This window comes from Podarcis melisellensis (assembly GCF_964234715.1).
Source record: "Podarcis melisellensis genome assembly, chromosome: 6".
NCBI classification, from domain to species: Eukaryota; Metazoa; Chordata; class Lepidosauria; order Squamata; family Lacertidae; genus Podarcis; species Podarcis melisellensis.
Genome location: NC_138538.1, coordinates 64057086 through 64068565, shown reverse-complemented (window position 1 = coordinate 64068565; position 11480 = coordinate 64057086). Strand labels below are relative to the sequence as shown.

The window sequence follows — 11480 nt, the reverse complement described above, 5'->3', positions numbered from 1 at the left end:
ATCCCTGATTATTCACAGGGGACTACATTCAAGCAGCTGAATGAGAGTGAAAAGGCAGAAGTACTGGCAACAGTTTCCTTAAAAATGGTTGCAGACAATTAACTGAGCCAGTGGTTCCCAAAATCTGTACACAAAGCATCCAAAACTCACTCACCTGGATATAAAATCCAGGACTTACTTCTATGTAAAGATGTTTGATTGCGACCCGAGAATACTCACTTGTAGTATTTTGAGTATGTAAATAATCTACTAGTTGGCTAAGGTCACAATGTAAGAAGTCGCTGCTTAGCCTTTGTGACTGCGCTTTAGGAAAGTTCAACAGAAGAAAGCTGCACAGACAAACCACGCCAAATCCCACATAACTTTCCTTTGGTTATGGAGCAATTTCATTTTTTATTTTATTCATATCTTTCTTTCGCATCAGATAGATGTTCAAGGCAGTTTACAAAGATGTTTTAAAATCGTAACAAAACAAAAAAACTAACCAAGAACATAAAAGACAAAAATAAAAAGGCAGCATATAAACATAATATATTAAAAGCCAACCATAATTAAAGCCAAATACTTTAGTGAATCAGTCTGTAATCCTGAACAATGGAAATGTGTAAATCCCACAGAATTCAGTGGAGCTTACTTCTAAGTAAACTTGCTTAGGACTGTAATGCACAGCTTGTGCCTAAAAGATAATAATGAAGCCACAGCCACATATATTTGAAAAATAGGGATGGTAGTGTTAAGAGTTCGCACACAAAATGTGGAATGGTACTGTGAACATGCACACCAGATGTCATTCTGATGTCTCAGTGTTTGCTCAATGAAGATTCTCCAATCCAATCCAAATAACTTTATTGCGCTAGTCATTGGCCACGGCAAATCTGAATCAAAAATAAATGCAAGCAAAAGGGATGAAGATTATACAGACATGATCAAACGCACAATTGTTTTCTCCACTTAAAACAAACCAGCCTGAGAAAAGGTAAAGTGTTGCAAGAGGTAACATCCTTCTTTGAAAAAGTTTGATTGAAAACCACTTAAAACTTCTAATTAATAAGTTCTGTTCCACACTTGAATTAATAAAAACCAAAAACATAATAATAATAATGGACAGCTATTTGCCTCTTTGTGTTTTTATAGATGTGAAATATTTCATTAATTTTTTCATCAAAAGAATAGTTTATCTGCATTTTTTTTTTTTGCATTATTAATGTTATGCTACAATAACACTGTTAATGCAGTTTCATTATTTCTACTTCAATGAAAGACAGACGGGAGGAAAAGTGTGTGTGCTGCTAGCTCCTGGATTTCCGCAAGCTTGAAAGCAATCAATCCTCTTCAAATTAAAGAACAGGGGGAAATGTTAACACTTCCATACACTTTTCACAAATCAGATTCCCTTTTCAGTTTCTGCAGACTGATTTCTTCATAGAGCTGATGCCTGAACCTCAACATGTCTTCTACATCTTTATGGCGAAGCATTTCCTCAACAGACAAGAGCTTAAAACCATTCAATTTAAAAGGCAACGTGTTCTGCGCAGAGTTTAGAATCCCTAAAGACATTTTCAGTGAATCGCTTAAAGTGGAGCAAATAGGGAAAAGCCGAGCTGTCCATAACCCTCGACAGGTCTCATCACCAGAAAAGAGCTCGTCCGAAATTCTCAGGCCCCAGAGCTCCAAGCACTGTCCAAGGCTGATTCCCCAAAAATTGATTAAGTGAGTATCTGCCAAATCTGTCACTTTCTTTTTCAGGTTGTCTTCTGTACCAAATGCCATGCTCACATACATTACTTCTCCATCAATCCTCACGCTTAGCGTAGCTATGAAAGTGTTTGGAGGTATGTCTGCTTTTGTGTCAATATAACAGCCGCTGATGATGCTGTTTGTTCCCACTGAAACCTCTGGTCCCAGCCAAGAATATTCAACTACTGAGCCAGGTGCAACAGAACACCTTGGACCGAGTATACTGTGAATGATACATGCCGATTTCCCAGTGTCCTCCACGCTGTCTGGACAGATGCTAAAAACATTTGGCATCAACCCCATTTCTGATTTCAACTTCCTATCAGACGTGAAATGAAACAAATATTCGCAAGTCGTCCCAATGTGATAGAATTTGGAGTTATTTAAAAGTACAACATTGAGTGGCAATCCTTTTAGAAGTTCAAATATTTTCTCCCTTATTTCCACTAGGCCCGACTCTTCTTTTGTGACGTTTTCCATGTTTCTTGCATAATTTGGTGTTGCTCCGGGCCCTAATGCCTGGAGAAAGTCGCCATAGGCATCTATTTCACAGAACAACACGCCCATCTGTTTATAAAAGGCCAGAAGTAGTTTTGCAGTGGTGTGATCAATGTAAAATAAGCTATCTGTGTACACGCACTCAGAAATGACATTGGAATTTCCCTGTCCTCCAGGAGAAGATGCTGGACAATGACCTCTTTCACACACTGCTCCAGACTGACGCATCCTTGCAATGCTAGGCTTATGCAGGAAACGGTGGCAAGATCTGTATTCGAGCTGTCCCTTTTCTGTCAAAAGAGATGCTGGCTCCAACACAAACACACCGTGAGTCGTACCAATGGTCAAACTGGAAGGATGGGCTAATGCAGTAAACCCGGGCTGATCAAACCTTATGAATTCTGTTGCTCCAGTACTATAAAGTTCAATATCGTCGGCACAAGTAATCAGGATGCCTGGATTCATATGGAGGGGGAAATCAATGTACATAGCCAATTTTAAATCCAGCATTTGATAAACCGGGTCCCCAAAAGGCAAAGCTGTGAAGATTTTCCCCAGAGCACTCGCATTTGGTAAACGTTGACTGTAGCCACCTTAAAAAGTAAAGAAATAAAAGAGTAACTTTTACAATATGCACACAGGTGTTCGTGCAGATACACAGAATTTAAAGGATTTCATAAGTTATATAACATTTTACCTAACCATTTTTTTGTGTGATTTATGGTGCAACCCTGTGAAAACTTTTAAGAAAAACACTGGGGCCTAATTTGAATAGCAGAGTGCTGGGCATCTGGTGGGCAGGGCTTGTGTGTTTTGCTCTGGAATCAGCCCCTCCCTTCAGTGGGTGTTCCGTTATGTTCAGTTAAGAATGTCAGTTAAGAGGGACCAACTGCCTCTTCTTGCAGAATGTACTAAACTGTGTGAGTGAGGGGATATTCCCAGTTTGCCAGGAGGACTGATTTTGTTAATCATACCCACCTCCACAACAAAAACACCATTGCTTGTTAAGAACAACCATTACAGAATTCATTAAATCTGAAGCAGAAAGCCATGCAATGCAGGGGGAATTTATTTATTTAGATATATAATTTTATATTCCCCCAAAGGCTCAGACCAGGTTACAACATTTACAAAACATGTTTTATTAAACAGGGAAATGAAAGCTGAAATTGCTATTTAAATTATGACTGACACATTCACCTTATACTGTATGAAAGCAACTGGCTCCCCAATATTAGATGTGATGTATGAACTAGATCAGGCTTCCTTAACCTCAACCCTCCAGATGTTTTTGGCCTACAACTCCCATGATCCCTAGCTAGCAGGACAAAGTGGTCAGGGATGATGGGAACTGTAGTCTCAAAACATCTGGAGGGTCGAGTTGAGGAAGCCTGAACTAGACTTTTCTTTTCTCAAAAATGGGGAGTAGCCATTGCTTCTTCATAGCAGACTCTTATATGTGTGACCTGGTATCTATAGCAACCAGGAGGGCCTTCTTTAGCTTGCAATCTCCATCTTGGGATAGGGTCTACAAGCTGACCTAATGACTACAACATTCAGCCTAATTTTCGTACACTGCCCCCAAACTACTTTTTGCAGAACATTTTGCCTGATGAAGAGTTCTGGAGAACTTTAAAGCTTGCCACTTTTAAAATAAGGACTTCCACAAACATTGACTTAATTCTAATTGGTTGGCTAAAACAAACTGAAACAAAAGCCACCATTTGGGTTCACACAGCACAAACCATATAGCGGCGTGTTTGTGCTGTGTGCTACATCCATTGAGGTGGCGAAGCTGCATGGAGGGCAGGAGGCACATTCACAATCAACCCATGGTTGAAAACAAGTTCTAGTATGACATCCAAACTAACAGTATATTGAGAAAATAATTGACAACGTGCATGTTTCTCTCTATGCCCGGATAGAAGATAATCCCATAACCAAGTGCATACTATTAAGCATACAACCCATAACATGTTAACGGACAGTCTAACAATGTGGTTATTACTTTCTGGTGCACTGAAAACTCACCACACACAGGATTGCACTGGATTTCTGAATCCAGTGCTATGTACCATAAGGAAGTTATACCCTGCCCTCTCCAACTTTAGGGGAGTGATAGGGGAGTGAGATTTTATTGGATGCTGGCATTGGCTTTTATATATTCCTTCTCTTTTCCTGCTTAAGGTATTTGCATCGGATGATGATTCAGATTATTTGACCTAAATAAGCCAATCCAATTTGAGTTTAATTTTGTAGTGGGGAAAACCCCTATTCATCTTCACTGCTATCTTTTCTTCAAGGAAGAAAAACACCCTACATAATGCAAGAGAAGTGTAATTTAAAGGAACAGATTACCAGAATGAATTAATATGACGGTAAAAGAATCCCATTTATCACCATAACGTTCTTCTAAGCACTGAAGGACATGAAGCGTTGATCCACCGTTTCCTACAAAACATTTCAACACATACTTCAATTTAGAAATAACAAGAAGAGGCAATCAATATGCCTTGAGTATTCAGTTCGCTCACTTCTAGTATGAGATCACTTAACTGGGCTCACATAATAGGATGGAGAGAAATATCTTTCTTTTGAAATTTATGTCAGTTCAAATCCCCTTAAAGCTCACTGGGTGATGTTGGACTAGTTCACCATCTCTCTGTCTAACTTACCTCACAGAGTTACAGTAAAGACAGAATAAGAGTTCCCATGAACTGTCCTGAGCAATTTGAAGAAAGAGAGGGATACAATAAATGTGATAAAATGAATATATGTACATATAAAGAAGCAAACAACAGGTTTCTGCTTCAAGACTGCTTTCGCTAATACACAATTAGTCTATTTTTATTTATACCTCACTGACATAAATGCAACACATTTATGTTGATTTTTTTTTACTTCATAGTGATTTGGGTAATGAAAATTTTATATTGAAAATTTACCTCAAAGTTGTCAAGCCCAATGAATAGGACAAAAAAGTTGATGACTGACTGGATAGAATATTTAACTTCACAGATTGGTTTCAGAATCAGTTTGAAGGTATACCTGATGCTGTAATATTTATCCAAGACTAAAATGATCATTAACATACTTCTCAAACAGACACAACTTTTATTATGACTAAAATCTGGACTCCCTGTAAGCCTGGGCTCTTTAACCTTCTAGAGTTACCCATAATGAAACCTTGGTTGGCTGCAAAGTGACTCAGTGGACTGTGACCTCTCTATGTTAATGCTAAAATCAGGCTTGGTTGAATAGTATAAAACATATATAGGACACGTTTGCTAATACAGGAGAAAAGCCTGCTGGATCACATCAATCGCATATTTAGTCCAGCACCTTGTTCTTGTGGTGGCCAAAGAACTGCCTATGAGAATCCTGCAAGCAGAACTTGACCACAAGAGCACTGTCTCTTCCTGCAGTTCCTAGCAACAGCTATTGAGAACCATACTGCCTCTGGCCCAGAGTAAGATACATGTGGGTTCTTATTTCATAAGGTGGAATTAAATGCAACACTGATTGCTAGCTGGGTTGCTAGCTAAGTACTCCAACCCTTTGTCCAGTTTCTACCTGTAGACGCCTTGGCGTCTTAGACACCATAATACATGATGAGAACGCACAGATGATAATACCTAAACTAGGATAGACCTTAATGAATCTATTCAACTGTCATGTCGTCCAAAAGAACATCCGTCTCATTAATACAGATGGGAGTTGCACACTTGAATCAAAAGAAGCTTAATAATAGTATTTGAACATATTTTTGGAGGTTTAATTAATATAATTCAGCTTCTAATGGCATTCTGGAAATCTTTCAGTGAAAGAGATACAGCTGTCATAATATGCACCCGAACGAGAACCTTTTTATCTGTCTGAAAATTAATCAAATTATGCTGAATATTTAAACCACAAACTGGCTTGGTTTCTGCTCACCAGATGACTGGAAAGTTAGCCTTCCAAACTTGAGGCACGAGCCTGCCAAAGTTAAGCAAAATATACTGTTGAGCCATGCTGGGCTCTTATGTGGGGGGCGAGGTACAAGATCAAATTATTGTTATTAAACTTAAGCAAGGTTATGTCCTATGAGTTTTAATGGAAGAAAATGATAGTGCTTATTTGAGCTAGGGTTATGCTTTTAACTTTGCTACAAAGAACTTATCTGTCATGTTGTCACATTCCCAGGAAATGCGATCAGAACCCACCAATTTTTGGTCCAGGAGGATCCACGAAAACATGGTAATGAACACCGAGCGGGAGTTCCTTTCTTTTCAGCTTTTGGGATAATTGTTGCTGGTAAGCTATTTCTTGTTTCTTGTCAACTGCTGTTATTACAACAATATCCCAAAATGTTCCAGACTGGACCGTTTTACCTGTTTGAAGATAAGAACATTTTATTACAGGAGCTACAATTGCCAAGAGCGCTGAAGCGCTTTAAAACGATCCTCTCTCTAATAGACCCTGAGGCTTGGCTCCCATTCCTTACCTTTCTAGCTAAACCAGGGATGGAGAATCTCACACCTGCCGGGGTGCGTGCACAAATGTGTTCCCCCCAGGCTTCTTTACCTGGCTCTTGAGACTCGCTCCAGGTCCTAATAAAGCTATTGGGCTAGGAGTTACCCAAGGGTTTCTTCTTGCGCAATGGGCTTTCCCGCCTCTTCTCCTAACACCACCCACAGAAATTGGCTCAGAGGAATTGGAAGAGCCCCAGAACCAGTGGGAGCGGGGGGCATTATCTGATGTGGATTTTGAAGGTTTACGAACCAACATGGCTTCATCTGTAATCTGGATAGCTCAGTTGGTTAGAGTGTGGTGCTGAGACTGCAGGTTCAATCCCCATATGGGATGCTTACATATTCCTGTATTGCAGGGGGTTGGACTAGATCATCCTCAGGGACCCTTCCAACTCTGCAATTCTATGATCTATGCTTTTTGGTACTACAAGTCAGTAACTCTGCATACAGAATCAGGTGATATTACAATTTCCAGGACAAGAGCAGCTCTTTTGTTACAATGCTCCTGGCTCTGTGAAAGTACAGTATGTGGTTTAGTCAGAGTATGTATTACTTTGTGCATTAAACTGGGTGTGGCAGGGAGGAAGAATATTTTATTTTTATTTTTAAATGTCTACACAGATCTGATAACTACAACTGCTGAAGTTCATTCTGCAAATAAAATGTGAGTGATTAAAATCAACCATTCACTAATTAGTTTTGGAAAACAATAGCATATCAGGGATTTGTGAAGAGAAATTTGAAGAAGGGGAATGGGGGCAGTTGCCTACCTAACAGCATCTATCAATATAAGAGAAAAGAAGGAAACCTAAACACCAGGCTCAATTTTATGTTTGCTTAACAACCTAAAGGGCTCCCTTCCACAACTATTCCCAAAGGCAAGGAAAACTAGAGTCACTTAAAATTCTGACACACTTCATCCTTTGTCTTCGCTGGTCTTCCCAAGAATAAGAAAGAGCCCTGGTGACTCAAAGGACTAGGTATAGCTCCTTGCCTGAGGGAAAGAGCTAGTTTGTCCTCTCCTAGCTAACTATTTTTGTTTTGTTTTGTTTTTTGTTTTCAAAACAACTTGGTATCTATCAGGGGACAAGCAAGGAGAATTTGTGGTTTGAGTGTTGACTTCTCCCTTGTGCTGTAAATGCCAGAAGATTAAAAACAAAGAATAAGCACATGCAGCTAAGATACAGGACTGCTTCTCTCTGGCAAGGAACTATTTCTATTCCTTTGATGACCAACCTGTGGAAAACAGTACCCCATCAAATCTGGTGCTTGCCTTCAAATTACGGCTATTTAGTAATCCCTATCTGAGATTTCTAGCTAGTTCAATTATTGCACCTATACCACACACTTTCTTTCGGAAGCTAAAAACAATTTTCATGGGTTCCCTAGTCTCTCTCCAACTACTGGCCATACGTTGACATGCTTGCTTTACCAATATTAAAGCATCACATTCCTGCATAGTCTCTGCAGATTGATGCACTTACTCAACACAATGTTATAGGAAAATACACTCAGAAAAACCATTTTCACTTATGAGGCATCAAAATAGAGAGAGCTATGGTGTGTGGCTCAGATAAAACAGTTTGTGGATTCTGTAGAATTATTGTCAAAATATGTCCCCATTAAGACATGGATGAGAACATACTCCAATGTCATCCCTGCCTCACACTGCTAAATAGAAAGAAAATCCTGGAGACCTCAATTATCAAGTCACTGTACCTCTCACTAATCGTCTGTGCTCTGTCTCACTCGGAAAGGAAGAAGGCATTACCTCTGCCATTCCACATTCCTCTGTTGCATGGCACGCAACTAGAGTGACACAACTAGGCAGAAATCCTATGCACATTTACCCAGGAGTAAGCTCATGGAACGAGCTAGGACTTCTGTATAAACATGCATTCCATTGTGCCGCTAAAAACATTTGAACTGCATGTACAGTCTTCAAAATACCTATTTTGGTAAGAGGATTTTGTGTGCAAGGTATTATTTTATTTTATTTTTTTAAAGAACTGAAGCCTTGTTTTGGAGAATGAAACAACTGCAGTCTCAATCAGATGAGCGTCAGGTGGAAGAGATGGGTAGCAAGCTGGCTGCCTTTAAAGCGAGATGGCAGATATCAAAACCACGCACGTTCTCACTTTTATAGTTTCTCCCTGAAGAAGTGTGAAGAAGTGTGCATGCACACGAAAGCTCATACCAAGAACTAACTTAGTTGGTCTTTAAGGTGCTACTGGAAGGAATTTTTTTTGTTTTGACTATGGCAGACCAACACGGCTACCTATCTGTAATAGTTTCTCCCTGTAACGGGATCACCTAACTTCCGGTATCAATGGGTCTCTTTTTGCCAGGCTGGCAGAGTCTGCAATGGGAGAGACTGAGCAGGTTCTACGGGTGTGTCAGCTTTGAAGCAAGAGCTGCAGGACATTATTTTCCTGCGCAAGTTTCAGTCTAGCCTGGGTGGAAACAACAACAACACCACATTTCCCCTCTGTTGTCCCGGACCCTCTTCCCTCAGAATGGGGACCTGGGTGCGGAGCGCATTTTCTGCCAAGGCGGGCAATGAAAAGGCAGGGGGTTGCAGCTGAGCATGCTCCATTGCATTTGGACCTGCCCAGCAGCACCATTACACATGCAGACCCGAGAGCGGCCCAGCCCTCCCGGCTGAGCCAGTCCTTCCTTTGCACGCTGGGGATAATGCGGGAGGGGAGGCCTTCGCAGTCACCCGCGAGAAGGCTGCTCGCCAGGGGAGGAGCCGGCCCCAAGGTCTGCGCCCTGAGCGCCTCCGGGGCGCAGTGAGTCCCCCAACCCAGCCCTTCCACCTCTCAGCTGCGCGAACTTCTCCAGCCTCTCCCGAGTGGCTGCTCGCAGCAAAACTTCCGCCTCTCCTGCAGCCTGCATCGCGGCAGCGCCTTCTTCCCCGTCTCGCTGCTTCCGGGCTTGGGCAGCAGACCCGCCTCCTGCTCGACTGGGCTGGCCTCGCCAAAGCAGCCCGTTGCTTCGGCGACCAGGAGGCGCGCACATCCCCGCGAAGGCTGCCCAGCAGGATGCGCGCGGTGCCCTTGCCCCGCCATCCCAGCTGGAGGAGGCAGGCAGGCAGGCAGGGGAGAGGACGGGAAGGAGCCAGGCGGGAAGGGGAGAGGCAGGAAGTGGGATCGGTGGGTGCTCCTTTCATTCTGCCTGCAAGGGGGCAGAGGCAGGCGAGAGGCAAAAGCCAGCCGAGCCGTCCCACCAGCACGCACCCTGTATCTCTTACACACCGACACTCAGGTATTCATGGGTTTCTTTTCTTGAGTAATGGGCTGTGTTTTTGAAGTTGCGAACAAACTAACAAGGCGACTCTTCCTCCCTCCTCCTCCTCCTCCTCCTCCTCCTCCTCCTCCTCCTCCTCTCTCTCTCTCTGTGCCCCCTCCCACCTTTCCACATCTCCCCGCTTAACTGTTTCCTGCCTCGCTTTATAGCCTGGAAAGACACCTTTGGGAAAGACACACACACACACACACACACACACACACACACACACACACACGGTTGCCTCGGATGCTAGTCCTACTCAGACTAGACTCATTGAAATGAATTAGAAATCCAAACACTAATTAATTAAATGCTTCGATATGTGCTGGAAGCCAACCAGCGTCAAACTGGGAAAACCCAGCCAGATGGGTGGGGTATAAATAATACTTATTTATTATTAAGTATTACGCTTAGGTAGGAATAACTAGCTGCACCAATATAAGATGGGGGACACTTGGTTCACCAGCTGTGTATGTTAACAGGATCTAGGAGTCTTAGTAGACCACAATATGAGTCAACAATGTGGTGCTGCAGCAAAAGAAGCTAATGCTATTCTAGGCTGCATCAACAGAAGTCTAGTCTCTAGATCAAGAACCACTCTACATTATTATTATTATTATTATTATTATTATTATTATTATTATTATTATTATTATTATTATCCTCACCCAATCAGTCATTATTTTACTACCAGCTTTGGTTGGACCTTGTGGTTCTAATTTAAATAAACCCCAAACACCCCTCAAATAAATACCACAATCTGTCCACCCCTGACCTACGGAACACAACGTCTCTCTCTTTCCGGACTGTGCAGTATAGAGGGTCGGTCGTGGAAGAAGCAGCCACCTCATACATCCTTGCCCACCTGCTTTTTCTCCCTCTGGAACAGGGATTGGCATGCACATAGTCCTAATATTAATGCATGCGTAAGATAAGAAGAACAAATCCACCAAGGAATCGGGGATATCTTTTGCAGGCAAAGAACATGCCCTGCCACTGAGATAACAGCCCTTCCCAGTGATCTCAAGGGAAGAGCGGGTTGCCTGGAATGCTGGGAGAAGGTGACAGTTGGGTGCTGAAGGGAGAAGCAGTCAGGTGGGAAGAAGAAGCCAGGCAAGAGGCTTGGTCTGAGGAACAGGGCAGGACAGCACATCTGGAACCCCATATGGGCTTGGTACAGGTGTAATACAGTGCAATGGTTTGATGCAAGTTGGTCTCATAGTCTGCCGTTACATCCAAGCTAAGTGTGGAAATCACATTTCAGATTCATTACCATTCTGGTCTGTAGCTGAGTGCAACCCATAGTCTGCTAGTTCTAATTTAACAACGAACTATGGTTTGCATGGAAGTTGAAGTAGCTAATTGGCCAGATGGAGAAAAGAGATTCTGGAATGCTTTCAGTGGGGAGATTCTCCCGGCACATATTTTGATGTCATTTTG

General features: G+C 42.1%; 2 protein-coding genes across 13 annotated transcripts in view; one reads left to right on the top strand and one right to left on the bottom strand.

Moving 5' to 3' along the window:
- Positions 1 to 359: 359 nt before the first annotated feature.
- Positions 360 to 11064, bottom strand: FPGT (fucose-1-phosphate guanylyltransferase). Of its 3 annotated transcripts, none has more exons than XM_081914658.1 (4): positions 10906 to 11064; positions 6441 to 6608; positions 4594 to 4686; positions 360 to 2828 (listed from the first exon to the last, which is right to left on the bottom strand). In XM_081914658.1, the coding sequence occupies exons 1-4, from the start codon at positions 10943 to 10945 to the stop codon at positions 1378 to 1380; spliced, it is 1752 nt and encodes a 583-aa protein (XP_081770784.1). In that variant the 5' UTR covers positions 10946 to 11064; the 3' UTR covers positions 360 to 1377. The 3 variants fall into 3 exon arrangements, with proteins under 3 accessions (XP_081770784.1, XP_081770783.1, XP_081770785.1); XM_081914657.1 differs by lacking the exon at positions 10906 to 11064 and adding an exon at positions 9569 to 9971; XM_081914659.1 differs by lacking the exons at positions 6441 to 6608; positions 10906 to 11064 and adding an exon at positions 9569 to 9972.
- Positions 6423 to 11480, top strand: part of LRRIQ3 (leucine rich repeats and IQ motif containing 3) — a 44319-nt gene continuing 39261 nt past the window's right edge. For 3 of the 10 annotated variants that reach the window (XR_014169261.1, XM_081914647.1, XM_081914644.1), the window contains exon 1: positions 11161 to 11284. The gene's annotated coding sequence lies outside the window, so the exon portion shown is untranslated. Of the gene's footprint in view, positions 6532 to 7390; positions 7414 to 9981; positions 10017 to 11115; positions 11285 to 11480 lie in introns of those variants that run through there. The other 7 variants (XM_081914650.1, XM_081914654.1, XM_081914645.1 and 4 more) reach the window with 7 other exon arrangements.

Excerpts from the sequence above, each read along its gene's own strand:
- FPGT (XM_081914657.1), bottom strand. The coding sequence starts at position 9,770 with ATGTGCGCGCCTCCTGGTCGCCGAAGCAACGGGCTGCTTTGGCGAGGC. Across the intron at positions 6,609-9,568 it reads GAAGTTCGCGCAGCTGAGAG|GTAAAACGGTCCAGTCTGGA; the intron begins GTGGAAGGGCTG and ends ATCTTCAAACAG. Across the intron at positions 2,829-4,593 it reads CGTCATATTAATTCATTCTG|GTGGCTACAGTCAACGTTTA; the intron begins GTAATCTGTTCC and ends TTACTTTTTAAG.